This window comes from Antedon mediterranea, chromosome 4 (genome assembly GCF_964355755.1).
Source record: "Antedon mediterranea chromosome 4, ecAntMedi1.1, whole genome shotgun sequence".
NCBI lineage: Eukaryota > Metazoa > Echinodermata > Crinoidea > Comatulida > Antedonidae > Antedon > Antedon mediterranea.
In genome coordinates, this window is record NC_092673.1 from 24,926,102 (window position 1) to 24,943,456 (window position 17,355).

Below are 17,355 nucleotides of genomic sequence, written 5' to 3' on the forward strand. Positions count from 1 at the left end.
ATTTATATAGAATAATTGCTATTATTCCACTTTTCGACTGTTTTGTGAAGTTTGAGTTACCCTACTTAAATCATTTAAATGTAGGACTACTTCTGTTAAGAAAGATGTATTATTATTATTATCACATATACACAATCAATCAAATATTTTTTTTAATGAATACTGTCAGTGTCACCATGCAATCGGTCATATGATAATATTGTAATGTAGGTTTACTGTGTCAAATGTATTCTTCTATTGAGATTATAAAGCCATTTTCCATACTTCGCATTATTATGATCAGTTAAAAATATTAATTAATAAGTGGATTATTATATTATAGTGAATGGTATAATGACTTTTCGAACATAAAATTTACATGCAAGTTTTATCTGTATACTATAATTTTTATTATTGGCCTATTTATATTTAATTTAAATTAATTTATGCGGAACGAGATGATTAACCGGATTTGAATCCGAGCCACAATTATTGACGACTGCGATTGTTATATCTTTTATGTTAGTAATATTGATTATTGTACCAATTTTTAGTGATGATGATATTCTGAAATTGTCCCTCTGAAAAAAATATTTTGAATTGATTAAAACTGCAATTTTTCTTCATTTTCCAATTTTGTTGGCGGACGATACATCTTCAAACAAGTATAGACATTAAATAATAATTTTTGTTTTTAATTAGAACATATTATTATGTTGTAACAATAAACTGTATTTTTCTAAAAAGAAGGGTCGAGGGAGAGATTGCACAATTCGAGGAGTAAGAGTAAATAATAAAAAATAAACACAACAAACATACAATCAATGCAATATGGCGACTTTTAAAAATAGCGACAGCACGGGCCTGTGGCTTCATAATAAGTTAGGAGACGAAGATTTGTGGTCAGGTATTAGTGGAATTTGTTCACATTTAGCTAGTAAAGAAGTTATTCAAAACGTGCAGGCATGTTTCACAACGTTAACCCCAATAGTGAAGCTGAAATTACTAATGGCGTTTCTACACATACCAAGGAGAGCGGTACTGGAGGTAGGCCTAAAGTAGTTCACTCGCAGGTCCGAACCGTTTAGGTGACATTTTCTATTTGCGAAAGACGATTCGTACCAAGTATAAATCTGGTCTTGTATGATATTTGCACTGAATAGATGATGTTACCTTTCCGTTATTATAGGTTTATGATAGGCCTATGATATATAGTAGGCTAGCTAGTTAGGCGTAGCATACAAATAAGGTTATATTTTATATATATAAATATTTAAATATTTAATAATATGAAATCCTCTGTCTGGGTGGGCGGCTTAGTTTAGGTCCTAAGTAAGGGGTGTCACGAAACCTCAGACCACGAAAGCTCAGACCCCCTAAGACCTAAGATCACGAAAGCTAAGACCCAACACCTAAGATTACAAATACTAAGATATACTACAGCTTAAAAACAATACTTGTTTATCCATACATAATTTTAAACACAGTAGGTTTCATTTATTACCATAAATATAATTTAATACTACCGCAAAACATAGATAAACTCACATTATTTTCGCCCGTTGAGTAAATGTATATTTTTTCTTTACAACAAACAAATTTGACGGGTTGTTTGTTGGTATATATTTACTCCATTGTGTTGGTTCAGAGGATGTTTTTCTTACGCACCTGCCTTTCTTGTATTTTGACTCCAAATTTGTTGAGTAACTTTATCCTGAACACCACACTTTAAAATTAGGACTTATAAGTACTTTCAGAAGGAGAAACACATAATAACAAATAAATAAATCCTTTAAATTGATGATTTTACAGATGTGTTTCTTGTATACTGTAATGTAACTCCTCGAGCTCCCATGCTCAATGTTTTTGTTTCTATGGAGCGCCCACAGCTGTTTCAACCAATGTAAAATAAATAGAAAAAGTCAAGCGCCCTCAATATTGTCAGACGGCGATATGTGCCTGAGCGTGACGCCGCGCGAGTGGTTGAATCCCGTTCAACTTTCGCGACATTTGCAACTTTTATAACTACACTTTAAATTATTTTAATCAATTTCGTCATAAATATTATAAAACCATTTTTATACTATTTGTTAGAAAATAAGTTTTTTAATTACCGATTTTTTGGAAATAATAAGTAATTAAGCATAACACCAAGTTTACGAAATTATTTACACCCGGAAGTTTTAAAAATTAACATCGATCGGCCTAGCAAATGTAAACAATAGAAAGTTTGAAAAAATGCTTGTCAAATTGTACACTTTTTGTTTTTATTCGTAATTTTCATAAATACTTGGAAAATCTAGGTAAAAGTTTGATTATATATGCTTACATGAGACATTGAATTGTTAGGAGGTGACGGTGAAAATCTCAAGAAATTTTCATTGAAAAACTCGACTGTTTTGTTAAATGCGAAACAGCGTATTTGGCGAGAGGTCGATGAACGCGTCTGATAACCGCTCGCTAGGCTGTACGCAACTAGGCCTAGGTTGTAGCTAGGCCTAGTTGGTACGTATAAGCATGGATTAAAGAATAGAAGGATATGCATCGACGTGAGATCAAGGGTTCCTTGACTCTCGCCGACAGACTGCGGACCGCCCACAATGTTACAGTTTAATTAACCGCATGGTAACAACGAAACGGTCGCGTGCCTAATATATTGTTTACTGCACATGTGCAACGACATTTAACCTTGTTGGCTACGCTTCTTTCGCGCGTTCTTTGGTTGCATGATGTTTGTAGATGGTCAACTATTGACTATGTTGGTTTCTGCCGCGATTGATCTACGCTAATGATTTTTTTATGATGATTAAAGTAGCATTTTATGACCTGTAGTAGCCCTACATCTGAGACAATAACTATTAGTTGTCTCATTTGTTGTAAAATTACAAGAATGCTAGCCTAGCTAGGCCTTGTACTAACTAGGCTAAACTGGGCTAGTAAACCCTATATGATTTGCCGACATTGATACTGCCTAGGTAGGCCTAGGCTAATCTTAAATACTCACCGTTGTCTTACTTCTTGTGTGAATAATAATAGGTAGGCCTACTTCGTTTGTTCGTGATCAAGTTTGCCCTGCGTGTACTTTTCAAAACGACCGCTAGGTAACGAATCGCAACTATACATAGCCAGCCAATCCCGGATCAGGGATCGCTGTTTTCATTCAATTAGGCCCGGTGATGTGGATGACATAACCACTAGCCAATCACCAGGCACTACAGTTTAAATATAATCACATCGATAATTAAGGAGATTTATGAAGAAACCACTGCTTAGCCATATATTAAAAAACACGATTGGTGTATGTCTGAACACCGGCCACGCTAACAACATACATGGTCAAATGCATAATTTAATATTCTATAGATTAACGCAATTTTTAATGACAGAAGATGGCAGGCAAATAATGATAATTCAAATATAAAAATTGCATATTTTATTAATATTACCAACTACTTAAAATTACCAGTCGTAAGAAAGTGAACTTTTCGTAGTCCGATTGTGATGAAACTAAAACAGAATTATTCAGCAATATATGTTTGTTATCAATTAATCATCGACGCAGACATGTCAATAGAACATTCAGACTGCGCATACGATTTCTACATGGTTACGTTTTGGTCTCAAAAAATGTAACAGTTGATTCGCAGCGTTTTACAGAGGGCCGCGGTTAGAGACACGGAGTTCAATGAACGTGTTTGTTTGATTGGCAGCAGTGCTTTAGTATAGGCAAGCGCGTTGTAAAATCGTTTGATGTCACCGTCGATGCATATCCTTCTATTCTTTAATCCATGGTATAAGTAGTGTAATCATGATATACATCATTTTAATTTACAATAGATTAAATAATAAGCTTAATTATTATCATTGTATTTATTTCAACTGAATATAATTCATCATAAATGTAAAAATTTAGTAAAACTACTAACTACCAGGCCTAGGCTAGGCCCTTAAAATTAAAGCCTATACAAAAATACTCAAACTACTGTATGATAAATATAATATAAAATTAAAGGTTGGTAAAATTAACATTTCTTTTCATTTTTGTAGGCAACACAGTTTCACGAAAAGGCTTTACGTTGTACTTGCTTTTGTTGTGGAACAAAATTTAAAGAAAAAGATAAAAAATACAATTTTTAAAATATGAAAAGCCGTCACAAATTTGCACTAAATCTAACAAATGTAAAATCACAACCTATATACATTTTTACAACCTGCCATTCACGAATTTGCAATGGATACTGTATACTACCACGCTAACATTTAAATTAACAGGGCATGGAACAAATTGCTTGGCATGCTACACCAACAACTTACAACAACTATGACTTGGGCAAAAACTACATTCACAAGTGAAAGAACACACTGGCGTTTAAGGGAACAGTTTTTTTTATTTGGTACAGCTGCTCCATAATCTGCTTTTCTTCCTTATATCTTCACTCTTTTTGAAAGTTTATACTAACAAATTTATTTAAATGAACATACCTCATAATCAAATAACTGTTTTCTCATCCTAATTTATATACATAGTTTAAAAACTGCCAATTTTCAATTAAGATTACATCATACATTGTACATTTCTATTCAACAAAATTGTCAGAACTTTCTATTATTTAAATGTCTAAGATAGTCAGGTCTCGGGTCCATTCTACAGTCACCACAGATTGACTTTTTCATCACAAAATTTCTGAAATTATAAAATGTATTAATGTGTAAATTAAGTATTTTTTTAATTACATAAAAAATATGATATTTTTAGCAGAATACAGGCATATTGCACCAGGTGTAATACAGCCTAAGCTACATATGCTTGAGCACCATGCTATTGCATTCATGAGAGAATGGAAGGTGGTCTCTGAACAAGGCGGGGAGCTAATACATGCCAAACTCAACCGTCACAAAACAGCAGTGTGGATTAGAGTCAAACTTAGACTCATCTGACTTTCACATCTCCAATGATACAAAATGAAATAATAAAACCTAACAAATGCAAGAAAGCCAACAAAGAATGATTCATTAACATTAATGATCATAAAATATTGTACATTTTTAAATGTTAAAGGAATATTGCATTGTATTGATTTCCTATTAACAATGCCTAATGATAATGAACATGTAAAAGTAATACTATAGTATGTCTATATTTCAATTACTAACTAATTACTATTGATTGATAGTACTACTGCTGTACTGTACATGTGTTAGTGATTGATTGTTAAAGTTACAAATTCATAGCATGGTAAACACAATTTAAAATTTACTAGTTCTTGAACAGTAAAATAAACTTACCTATATAGATGGTAGGTATAGGTATTGGTCCAAATCTGTTTAAAATGTTTTAGCCATTTTGGGTTGCCGCTATACTATATTATTATGTACCTAAAAAATATTAATAGTAATAGTATAACATTATAATAAGAATTAATTAAAATTAACTTATTATATTTACTATGGTTGCATACACACTAATTTGAATATGCAGTGATGAGCAAAAACAAATGTTAAAATTCATTATTTTATAATAATTGTAATTATTACATACAGGGTAGGCATATATGCCTTATGTCATTGCATAGGGTATATATAACCAGGTATCCTCATAATAAACATTATTTGTAATAAATACTGTAAATATATTAAAAATAAAAATTAATAATAGCCTCTAGGCCTAATTAGGTAGCCTACTAATACCTAGCCTATTGCTCTAGGCTAGGCTAAATAAGCTGGAAAGCTGCTTCTCTTAGGCTGCTAGTGCAAGAGAGCACAGGTCTAGCTAGTATATTAAAATAAAAATAGGGCCTAGCCTAGCATAGCCCAGCCAGTGGTAGTGATTGGTTGTTAATATTGAAAATTAATAGCATGGTAAACACAATTTAAAATTTACTAGTTCTTGAACAGTAAAATAAACTTACCTATAATATAGATGGTAGGTATAGGTATTGGTCCAAATCTGTTTAAAATGATTTTTCCACTTCGGGTTGCCGCTATGTACCTAAAAAATAGTAAAACATTACTATAAGAATTAATTAAAATTAGCTTATTAAATTTAATATGGTTGCATACATACTAATTTGAATATGCAGTGATGAGCAAAAACGAATGTTAAAATTCATTATTTATAATAATTGTAATTATTACATACAGGGTAGGCATATATGCCTTATGTCATTGCATAGGGTATATATAACCAGGTATTCTCATAATAAACATTATTTAAATAAAATACTGTAAATATATTAAAACTAAAATTAATAATAATTAAATAATAATATATAGGCGTAGAGCCTAGACCTAATTAGGTAGTCTACTTATACCTAGCCTATTGCTCTAGGCTAGGCTAAATAAGCTGGAAAGCTGCTTCTATGTAGGCTGCTAGTGTTAGAGAGCACAGGTCTAGCTAGTATATTAAAATAAAAATAGGGCCTATAATATAGGCCTAGCCTACCCAGCCACTGGTAGTGATTGATTGTTAATATTGAAAATTAATAGCATGGTAAACACAATTTAAAATTTACTAGTTCTTGAGCAGTAAAATAAACTTACCTACTGTATATAGATGGTAGGCTGCTAGGTATTGGTCCAAATCTGTTTAAAATGTTTTTGCCACTTCGGGTTGCCGCTATGTACCTACAAAATAGTAAAACATTATTATAAGAATTACTTAAAATTAGCTTATTAAATTTAATATGGTTGCATACATACTAATTTGAATATGCAGTGATGAGCAAAAACGAATGTTAAAATTCATTATTTATAATAATTGTAATTATTACATACAGGGAAGGCATATATGCCTTATGTCATTGCATAGGGTATATATAACCAGGTATTCTCATAACAAACATTATTTAAATAAATACTGTAAATATATTAAATTAAAATTAATAATAATTAAATAATAATATATAGGCGTAGAGCCTAGACCTAATTAGGTAGTCTACTTATACCTAGCCTAATTGCTCTAGGCTAGGCTAAATAAGCTGGAAAGCTGCTTCTCTGTAGGCTGCTGCTAGTGATAGAGAGCACAGGTCTAGCTAGTATATTAACATAAAAATAGGGCCTATAATATAGGCCTAGCCTACCCAGCCAGAGGTAGTGATTGATTGTTAATATTGAAAATTAATAGCATGGTAAACACAATTTAATATTTGCTACTTCTTGAACAGCAAAATAATCTTACCTATATAGATGGTAGGTATGGTCCAAATCTGCTTAGCCACTTCAGGTTACTGCTCTATATATGTAGGCTACCTACAATAGTATAACATTAATAATTATTATAACAATTTTATAAAATTAACTTAACTTATTAAATTTAATATGATTGCATACTAATTTGAATATGCAGTGATGAGCAAAACCGAATGTTAATATGATGCTTGTCATTATTTATATTGTAATTATACTATTCCCTAGGGCCTATGTCATTGCATACATCATACATGGTATATATAATCCTCATAATATTAAATTTACAGTTTTTGTAATGAATACTGTAAATTTATTAAAACTAAAATTAATTATACTGATTAAATAATATTAAAAATATATAGGCCTAGGCCTAGGCGTAGATCCTGGGCCTAATTTTAATTAGGTAGCCTACTAATACCTATTAGGCTAGTAGTAGGCTAGCCTACTCAAGGCCAGGCTAACTAAGCCGGAAATCTGCTTCTCTGTAGTAGGCTGCTAGAGAGCACAGGTCTAGCTAGGGCCTAGGCCTAGTATTAAAATAAAAATAGGGCCTATAATATTGGTATATGCCTACCCTACCCAGCCAGGCCTAAATAATTAATATAATGTAACATTTCCAAACTCATTTGGGTCAGCTGTCACATGAAAGGCAGTGTAGCAACTAGAGTAGACACAAGCCTAAGCCTAAAAATGACACAATTTGAAACGGCCATAGCTCAAAAATTCAACCATCACCTCTCGACCATTACTATGTTATAACATTCACAGATAACTAAATTATCATGCAGTACCAAAGAATTAGAGTGAAAATTACATTTTTTAAAGATACGGACAAACAAACATGTACCAAATTTGGAAATGTCACTCACGTGCGTAAATTGGTATATGCTTGTATTTTATGGTCCACCCTTCCATTAATTTTCAGCGTTATATTCCTTGTAAAAAACAAAACGACAACGTGCTTGTTTCATCCAGGGACTCTTTAATGAATATTCATATTTTTAGCGACCCTTTATTTTTTTATCTCATTCTCATTGGCTGTTTAAAACATGTCTTTAAATGACGTTTGACTCCACTTTGCACACGTGGATTTGTAAGTAATTGTTTATGTATTGTTACTCCAGCGATACGACTTGTAACGTTGAGGGCGCATGACTTAATTCGTATGTTTGAAACAGCTGTGCGCCAAAAGAGCAACAATAATAGTACAAGTATAAAAACAGAAAGAAAACGAAACAAAAAAACTTATCATGATTTTTTAATTAAAATTTATTTGCCAGTATTTATTTCTTCGTACTTGCATGATTATACTATTATCATTACAATTTTAATTTTACATTGTTCCATCCACACTGTAGATGGACTCCACAGAGATTTTTGCTCTTTTGACGTTCCATAGAAACAAAAACATTGAACATGGCCCATGGGGTGGGTAGGCCTACTGTACTGTAGGCTAGTCATTTTGTGTGCGAGAAAAACGTCTGTAAAATCATCAATTTAAAAATGTATTTGTTACTTTTTATGTGATTCTTTTTCATGAAAGTGCCAATTCTAAGGTGTGGTATTCAGAATAAATGTTAGGAGTTAAAATACAAGGCAGGTGCGAAAGATAAATATTTGTAATCTTAGGTGTTGGGTCTTAGCTTTCGTGATCTTAGGTCTTAGGGGGTCTGAGCTTTCGTGGTCTGAGGTTTCGTAACACCCCCTAAGTAAGTTCAAAATTTCAAATTGTTAAAAAAAGATCTTGCACAATTTTACAGTTTGCTGCACAATTTCATATACCAGTATATAAAGTAGGAAATTAAAGTTGTTGCGCAATTTGATCATGAAAGAAGCTCAAAAAGAACATTCATTAATTTAATAATGATAAATAAATATAAAATTTTAAAAATAAATTTAAAAGCATACTGATCAATGTACTAAAAAAAGATTGTCCTCTACTCTCTAGCTAGGCCCTACACAGTACCTATGGTGGGCCAATACAAGATGTAATTTTTAACCATATATATGTACATTCTGTACATTAATTATGCAATAGTAATACCAAAATGGCATATCGTATTTATAATTGTGTGACATGATTTTGTTTTTCATACAGCACAAGGAAGATTTAGAGGATATTCTGCGACTTGCTTTACACGATAGTGACCAATGGGTATGCATGATAGCTGATCTCTTAAGGACATTCCCTCAGAATGGACAAATTAATTTAAAAGTGGAAGAAGAGCACCCAGCGTTGGCTGAAGCACTACAAGAGCTAAGGGTCAAGTGTAAGTTAGTGTTGCTAATGGTATTGCTATTGTAATGAGAGTTGCATTAAGTATGGCTATTTTAGTGAGTGTTGCATTAAGTATGGCTATTGTAATGAGTGTTGCATTAAGTATGGCTATTGTAGTGAATGTTACATTAAGTATGGCTACTGTAGTGAGTGTTGCATTAAGTATGGCTATTTTAGTGAGTGTTGCATTAAGTATGGCTATTGTAATGAGTGTTGCATTAATTATGGCTATTGTAATGAGTGTTGCATTAAGTATGGCTATTGTTTGTAGTGAATGTTACATTAAGTATGGCTACTTTAGTGAGTGTTGGATTAAGTATGGCTACTTTAGTGAGTGTTGGATTAAGTATGGCTATTGTAATGAGTGTTGCATTAAGTATGGCTATTGTAATGAGTGTTGCATTAAGTATGGCTATTGTAATGAGTGTTGCATTAAGTATGGCTATTGTAGTGAATGTTACATTAGGAAGGTTATTGTACAGTAGTAAGTGTTGCATTAAGTATGGCTAATGTAGTGAGTGTTACATTAAGTATGGCCAATGTAGTAAGTGTTGCATTAAGTATGGCTATTGTACTGTAGTGAGTGTTGCATTAAGTATGGCCAATGTAGTAAGTGTTGCATTAAGTATGGCTATTGTACTGTAGTGAGTGTTGCATTAAGTATGGCCAATGTAGTAAGTGTTGCATTAAGTATGGCTATTGTACTGTAGTGAGTGTTACATTAAGTATGGCCAATGTAGTGAGTGTTGCATTAAGTATGGCTATTGTAATGAGTGTTGCATTAAGTATGGCTATTGTACTGTAGTGAGTGTTGCATTAAGTATGGCTAATGTAGTGAGTGTTACATTAAGTATGGCCAATGTAGTGAGTGTTGCATTAAGTATGGCTACTGTAGTGAGTGTTGCATTAAGTATGGCTTTTGTAGTGAGTGTTGCATTAAGTATGGCTATTGTAGTGAGTGTTGCATTCAATATTTAAGTATGGCTATTGTAGTGAGTGTTGCATTAAGTATGGCTACTGTAGTGAGTGTTGCATTTAATATTTAAGTACAGTATGTCTATTGTAGTGATGTGTTTTTTATCCTATAACACCCTCAGCACAGCTACAGTATAATAATAGTTAATACATTAATTTTAATTTTTTTTTTTTTCAGTATCTGTAACAGATAGCAATGCATTACTGCCACTTGAATGTCTATATCTTAACCCTAATGCTCTCACCCAGTTAGTGGGAATGCAACGTCCACTAGTAAAGCACTTTGCTCTAAAAAGAAAACCAAAGTCAGCGGCCCTACGAGCAGAGCTACTTATCAAATGTGAGTAGGCTATCTCTAATTTGTTGGCCATATCACACACAAACAATACAACTGTGGTCTCACACATCCAACTAACTTTTAGCTGTAATGCAACTGTGGTCTTAATTCATTCATTCATTCAGGCTTATCGCCTGACTTTATTTACTTTAGGCCTCTGGCCCCTAGTAATTAACAAAATAATAATTACATTGAAAAATAAAGCAATTTATGGTCACAAGATAAATGAATTAATTAATTTTGTTTTCTTAGCAAAACATATCTTAACTTATAAGCATGATAAATATATTTAGATAGATTATCAATAATTATTGGATCCTGTGATGACATTAAACATTAATTTGACATCACCTTTGATGGTCAGCTCACACTGAAACAGTGTGAAAATTATGTCGTGAAAATGAATGTAATTTCATATGCTACTCGACATAACCTATTTATTGTAGGACAACATTTTTGGATTTTTCATACATTTTTATCTATCATGAATTGTAATGTAATATTTAATAATTGTTTTTTATTTATCTGCTTTTGTATATCTCTGAGCAAACATAATTTCTATGTATATTTAATATGCATATCATAATAAATGGAAATAATTTTCCACTGATGAATGAATGAAACCATGTTTAATATTGTTTATTTTAGCTGCTGAGGCTGCTAAGCAACAAAGTAAGGTTGGAGCAACAGCTCCATTTAAAGGTCGTGGTATGACACCTCGCAAGAATGATGACTTAAGTAAGTATAAATTTATAATGAAACAATGATTAGCTAAAACATAAACTAGAAATGGTAATACCATATGGCCAAGGATTTCCGGTTTTCAAATAGTTGATTGTTTATGTATGTTTATTCCAACCTTTACGTTTTCGTTTCATTTAAAATTAATGTGTTTGATTGAGTGAATTGGTGAACAGTTATGATGTCACTTAACCATTTGTCAGTTTGGTATGGATTGTAAACAAAGTGGATCTCCCTATGTTTTTGTATGTGCTAGAGAGATAAAAAACATGGAAAAACATCTATAGCAAGAAAATGGTTAAACTTCTTGTTACAATCAAAATAATTTTTTATTCAACTTAAATGAAGGGCCGCAGGGCCCATGGGTAATGTAAGTCTGGTGCTGGTATAGAAAACCATTTAAACAGTCAGTTGTCATAGTCATTTAAATTAAGAATAGAGTAAAGCCCTGTACAATGGACACCTCTATTAAGGGGACACTTTCCTGTGAAAGAACAAGCTGCAATATATGTTTTAACACTATATATAGTCAACCCTATTCAGAGGAAACGCCTATTAAAGGGACACTCTATTGGGGACTGAGTGTATCCCCTTGATATAGGTTCTACTGTATTTTTAAATAGAGTTTCAAACTGATTAATAACATTTTTACTTTTTTTTAAGCGCCATTAAAGGGTATTCCTAAAACACCTGGATTCCGGACGGCAAACACACCCAGAAGGAATACAGTGCCATTGAACCGCAATATATCAAGAATGTCAAGTGTTGGAAAAGAAAGGGGTACTAAGCTATTAGATATAACGGAACAACCCATTGGAGGTGGACCAGCTGCTAAGCGTAGAAAAAAGCAAGCAGGTATGAGATGCATAGATAGACATGTTAAAATTATTAATTTTGTCACTAGGGAGGTTTCACAATGCTACAAATACGATAACGAAAATGGACGCGTCACACACACGTATTCGTATGGCAAAAAAGTATTGAGGGCGCGGTTCGAAATATGAATGCGGTAAATTTGAACGAAGCGTAGGTACGTATTGCTTGGCTTCCCAGGCCTAGGGTAACATCAAAGCGAGTGAGGACTTTAAAAACTGCTATTTATCAAAATTGACCTGGCAATTAATATTAGTAAATTTCAATAAATCTATAATTATTGTTATTATAAATCCATAATATTATAATCATGAATCATTCCTGATTCAAATGCAAAATAGATCAAAAGCTATACTCCTTTTGTAGTTACAAATAATATATGAAATGGGGATCAGCTCAAAAGTTTAATGTGTGACGTATTGTCAAGTATGTTACTTGTTTGTATGACATTTTTTGCAAATAGCTATATAAAAATCTGTTTATTGTTGATGTCACAAATTTATTAAAGATTATCTTATTTATTGCAAAACTGAAATTCAAAATTATTGTTGGGACAGAGAAGTTTCCATAAAAAAAATACTGTAAATTGCATGTGAACAAATAAATGTTTGAAATAATATACTCAAACATCTTCTATCAACTAAAGTATAGTCGTTATCTCGGGACCATTCTATAGTCACCACCAGGTACGCTTGCTTCATCTACGCTTCTATGAATGGATGACTAGTTTGGAGCAGGAATGCTAGTAGACCAAAACCCAGTACCGTTTTGATTACGATCATGCAATGAATTACCTTACGACCAAGTAAATAATAAAAATGTTTAAAATATTTGTAGAACAAGAAGCAATTGAGAAGGCCAAGAAGGAAAAGGAGACCGCAGCTGCTACAACAGTAGCGCAACCCACACCAGATTATGCTGCATCCTTACTACCACCTCCAGCCAGTCAGAGTCGACAGGTGATACACCGATTATGTTTTTATATTATGTATAATAAAAAGAAAATATTAAAAATAGTATTGTAATATAGGCACAACATTTTGTTAGTGGAGTTGTTTTTTCTATGTTATTTAACATGGTTTGAACCCAGGACATTGGGTTGAAAAAAAGCATCTTAACCACCCAGATACAACAACGGTTTTGCTTATGGCTTATTGGTTAAAAATGGTTCCTTTGACAAATATAAAATGTAATAATTATGTGCATTCTATTTTTAATAGGATATTTTTTCAATAAGCTTTTTGTTTTCTTTGGTTTCAATTAGCTATGCATGCTAGGTAAACTGATTCTTAACACCTTTTGAAATAAGCACCCTTAATATTAAAAGACAGATGTTCAACCATTACTATTGTACTATTCCTATGATTAGATATTAAGGACGTTTTTACTGTTATTTTCAATTCTGTGATAAACATATATAGTTATTTTTGTGTTTCTTTTTGTCTGTTTTGTTATGGCCTCCCTGATGCAATGATTTGCTTTCTAGGTGACGCCACCATTTTTTTGTTTCTTGATTGATGTAAATTACTATATTGTTTTATTTTGTTTTTACTCAGCCAACATTGGTAGATTCAACTTCAGCAGAGACTGAACCAACACCTTCAACACCAACATACATGCCAAATATCAATGTAGCAAGGCCGGCTGGTGTCAATACGCCTCTATTTTCAGCAACGCTTGGAACAGGTAATTAACAATTTATCAATATTTAACAGTTAATTATGAATGTGTATAATACATAAATGTAGGGAATAATCCATTTCTTGCATTTGTGCACAGGTGTGTTTAAAAAACCCAAGGGTTTCACCAAACAGCACTCATTCGTCTGTCTACAACAACAGGGGTTTGAGATGGGCCAGAAAACCGGGGTAACTCACTACTCTATGGTGAAGGAGAGCCTTTATGAAATTTTTGGTAAAATGAGTTACAACATAGTACACTCTTACTGTCTTTTCAGGTCCTTCTCAATCATTTTCAATATCAGCTAGAGAAAACTTATCCCAACAACTCCAACAACAGCTACAACAGCAGCCGCCACAATATAACGTTTCTGCTTACACGCAACAGCAGCAACAGCAACAAGAAGAAGAAATTAAACAACCTGCACAACCAACACCCCCGCCACCATACCACCAGCCTGCTCCAGCTCTTGTACCTACCCCTGCTGCAGCACCAGCCAGTACCCCTGCTGCTACACCAAGTGCCGCTCCTAAGAAGGGACTATCACTCACTGTAAGTCTAGCCAACTCTCAGCATGGGACTGCACATAATCATCGTTTCGGCCGAATTTTGAATATGAAGATATTTCTGGAAAAGCTTGGTGATTTTGTTGATGAAATTGCCACAATATACATTATGGTCCCATCTTTTACCATAATATACATATGGGTTTTCTAAAGGGTTTTTTACACCTGTTTCGGCACAGTTCTGGTTTGGCGCCGGATAATCTATTCAAACATCAATGTTTCTTTTTCACAACGCTCCACATCGCTATGCACCAATCGATATGTGAAAACGAAACATTGACGTTCGTTTTGAGTTGCCTGAGCCGGACTGGAACCGGTGTGGAAAAAACGCTTTACTTATGTTCTTCATTTCTTCAAGCTTTTTTGGTAACGTGCATGATCCCTTACTAGGTCCCAGGATAGCTATGTGATTGCACCTTAATAGATGTGTCCAATCGTAGTATCTGGATAAGCCTAGCCTATGATGATATGAGTATTAGCTATCTACATCAAATATAAATATTGTTTATTCATCAAATCATCAAAATGTGAAAATGTATCATGTTTTATTTTAGAGAGAGCAAATGCTGGCTGCTCAAGAGATGTTTCGACAATCAAACAAGGTTACCAGACCAGAGAAGGCGCTAATTCTTGGTTTTATGGCGGGGTCAAGGGGTAAGCATAAAATGAAGTCCTCAATATGTCCTTGCCATTTGATTGGTTAATTATGCATGACATTAGTTTACTAACTGGAAAGTGATACTCAGCTTTTTTAAAACTTTTTGAAAGTTTTTTGCAATGTACAGGCTGTGACTGTTCAAAATCAAATCTGTATTGTGTGACGTCTATAACTGTTTAAGCTGCCTAGACGTCGACATTGATTCAAGATTAATTAATTAGTGGAACTGAATATTCTTAGTCTTAGTTTTTGTAATCAATGACGTTTATTATAAAATACACAGCTTTGTATCAAAAGTCCACTGCGTAATAAGTAATACATTCCTAAAAACGTTTTTTGGAAATTTGATTGGTTAGAAGCTAAAAGCAGTCCTCCATTTATTATTTTATGAAAGATTGATAATTAAAAAACTTGTTTTCTGTAATTGTAGAGAATCCGTGTCCTCAGCAGGGTGATTCAATGACTATTAAACTGAGTGAAGAAACAGAGATGGTGACCAAGTCAGATGGCTCTGGTGAAGAGCAATTGATGATGGCAGACACTTTCTTCCAGATGAACTATGCCTCAGGAGAGTGGCGACGATTTAAACGATACAAACCACTGCAGTAGAGTAGTTGGATTTCAACGGCCATACAGCAATGAAAAACCAGTTCTCGTAAGATCGCCGAAGTTAAGCAATGTTGGGCCCAGTTGCATTCTGGATGGGCGACCGTCTGGAATCGTGACGGGTGCTGTATATACAGAAGAGTGATGGTGTAATGATAATATCGGACTAGCATGTGATAGGCATGGGTTCGAGCCTATCTGTACCATACTAACTGTATCCTTAGGCAAGATGCTTTACTCCCATTTCCTTGTCCTTTGGATGGGACGTAAAGTACTGTGTACATAGTGCACGTTAAAGAACTTCGTACACTATTCACAAAGAGTAGGGGATCGTCTCCTGTTGTGCTGATCTGGAGGGCACTGCTGGTTGCCGTGCCTAATCCGATCTGATTTCCTTCGTTTAATATATTTACCAACAAAAAAATCCTGTCAAAAACCAGGATTTATTCTTGTGACAAAAATCAACTCCACTCCCAAAGTCTTGTAATAAGACTTTTGTTTATGTAGAGCATTTTGTGTAAATGTTTACCACCTATGAAAAGGATAGTGATTGTTATCCTTGGCAATATGCCTAAATGAACTGTTTATAAAACCTCGTTACTGGACAACCTGTAGTACAAGTTGTTGGGTATTAATCACTATTTAATACAGAAATAAATAAACACTCAAAAAATGGCCAAAAGTTTGTTAAAATATGTCGCATTATGTATAACGAACATTTTTTTTTTTCAAAATTGTTAACCCTTTTATTTTTAGACAAAACTGGTTACCATTGCTGCTCTATAATATTATGACATAAATTAAAATATGCCCATACAAAAAAACAAAAAAAGTCGATATTTTGGGCATTTTTCCAAAAAAATACCTTGTACAGGGATTTTTTCCAAAAATGGCACAATTTCTACCCTTTTTTTTTCCGACAAAAGTGGTTACTATGGCTCTATAAGATGATACAAAGCAAAACATGCACATATAAAAGCCATATTTTCGCATTATAGTTGAATTTTAAAAAGTCAATATTTTGGGTATTTTTTGAAAAAATCCCTGTACTATAGTACAGGTATTTTTTTCCAAAAATGGCCGAATTTCGACCCTTTTATTTTTTGATATAAATGGTTACTATAGCATAATAAACATGCACAGAGTCGAATAATGGGTTCTGCGTATGTCAATTGGGCTATAGTAACCCCTTTTGACATAAATGGTTACTATAGCATAATAAACATGCGCACAGTCGAATAATGCGTTCTGCGCATGTCAATTGTGCTATAGTAATTAGTTTTATCGAAAAATAAAAAGGTCGAAAATCGGCAATTTTTAAAAAAAATCCCTGTACTATAGTACAGGGAAATTTTCGAAAAATGTCCGATTTTCGACCCTTTTATTTTTTGACATAAATTGTTACATATAGCATAATAAACATGCGCAGAGTCGAATAATGCGTTCTGCACATGTCAATTGCATGTCAGGGATT

General features: G+C 33.3%; 1 protein-coding gene and 1 long non-coding RNA gene across 3 annotated transcripts; one reads left to right on the top strand and one right to left on the bottom strand.

Moving 5' to 3' along the window:
* Positions 1-810: 810 nt before the first annotated feature.
* Positions 811-17,148, top strand: LOC140047023 (negative elongation factor A-like). The gene is made up of 10 exons (XM_072091821.1): positions 811-1,026; positions 9,266-9,437; positions 10,599-10,760; positions 11,406-11,495; positions 12,162-12,353; positions 13,209-13,330; positions 13,928-14,057; positions 14,329-14,603; positions 15,172-15,271; positions 15,706-17,148. The coding sequence occupies exons 1-10, from the start codon at positions 811-813 to the stop codon at positions 15,882-15,884; spliced, it is 1,638 nt and encodes a 545-aa protein (XP_071947922.1). The 3' UTR covers positions 15,885-17,148.
* On the bottom strand, positions 3,835-8,195 carry LOC140047024 (uncharacterized). Of its 2 annotated transcripts, none has more exons than XR_011844897.1 (6): positions 8,037-8,195; positions 7,157-7,227; positions 6,524-6,603; positions 5,889-5,968; positions 5,266-5,355; positions 3,835-4,663 (listed from the first exon to the last, which is right to left on the bottom strand). It is a non-coding gene; the product is annotated as an uncharacterized lncRNA (long non-coding RNA). The 2 variants fall into 2 exon arrangements; XR_011844896.1 differs by having other exon boundaries at positions 6,520-6,603; positions 8,037-8,188.
* Positions 17,149-17,355: the final 207 nt, after the last annotated feature.

What these genes read in the sequence shown, in the direction of transcription:
- LOC140047023 (XM_072091821.1), top strand. Translation starts at nt 811, where the DNA reads ATGGCGACTTTTAAAAATAGCGACAGCACGGGCCTGTGGCTTCATAAT. An exon ending in AGAAGGGACTATCACTCACT is followed by an intron (nt 14,604 to 15,171) that starts GTAAGTCTAGCC and finishes GTTTTATTTTAG; the next exon opens with AGAGAGCAAATGCTGGCTGC. An exon ending in TTTTATGGCGGGGTCAAGGG is followed by an intron (nt 15,272 to 15,705) that starts GTAAGCATAAAA and finishes CTGTAATTGTAG; the next exon opens with AGAATCCGTGTCCTCAGCAG.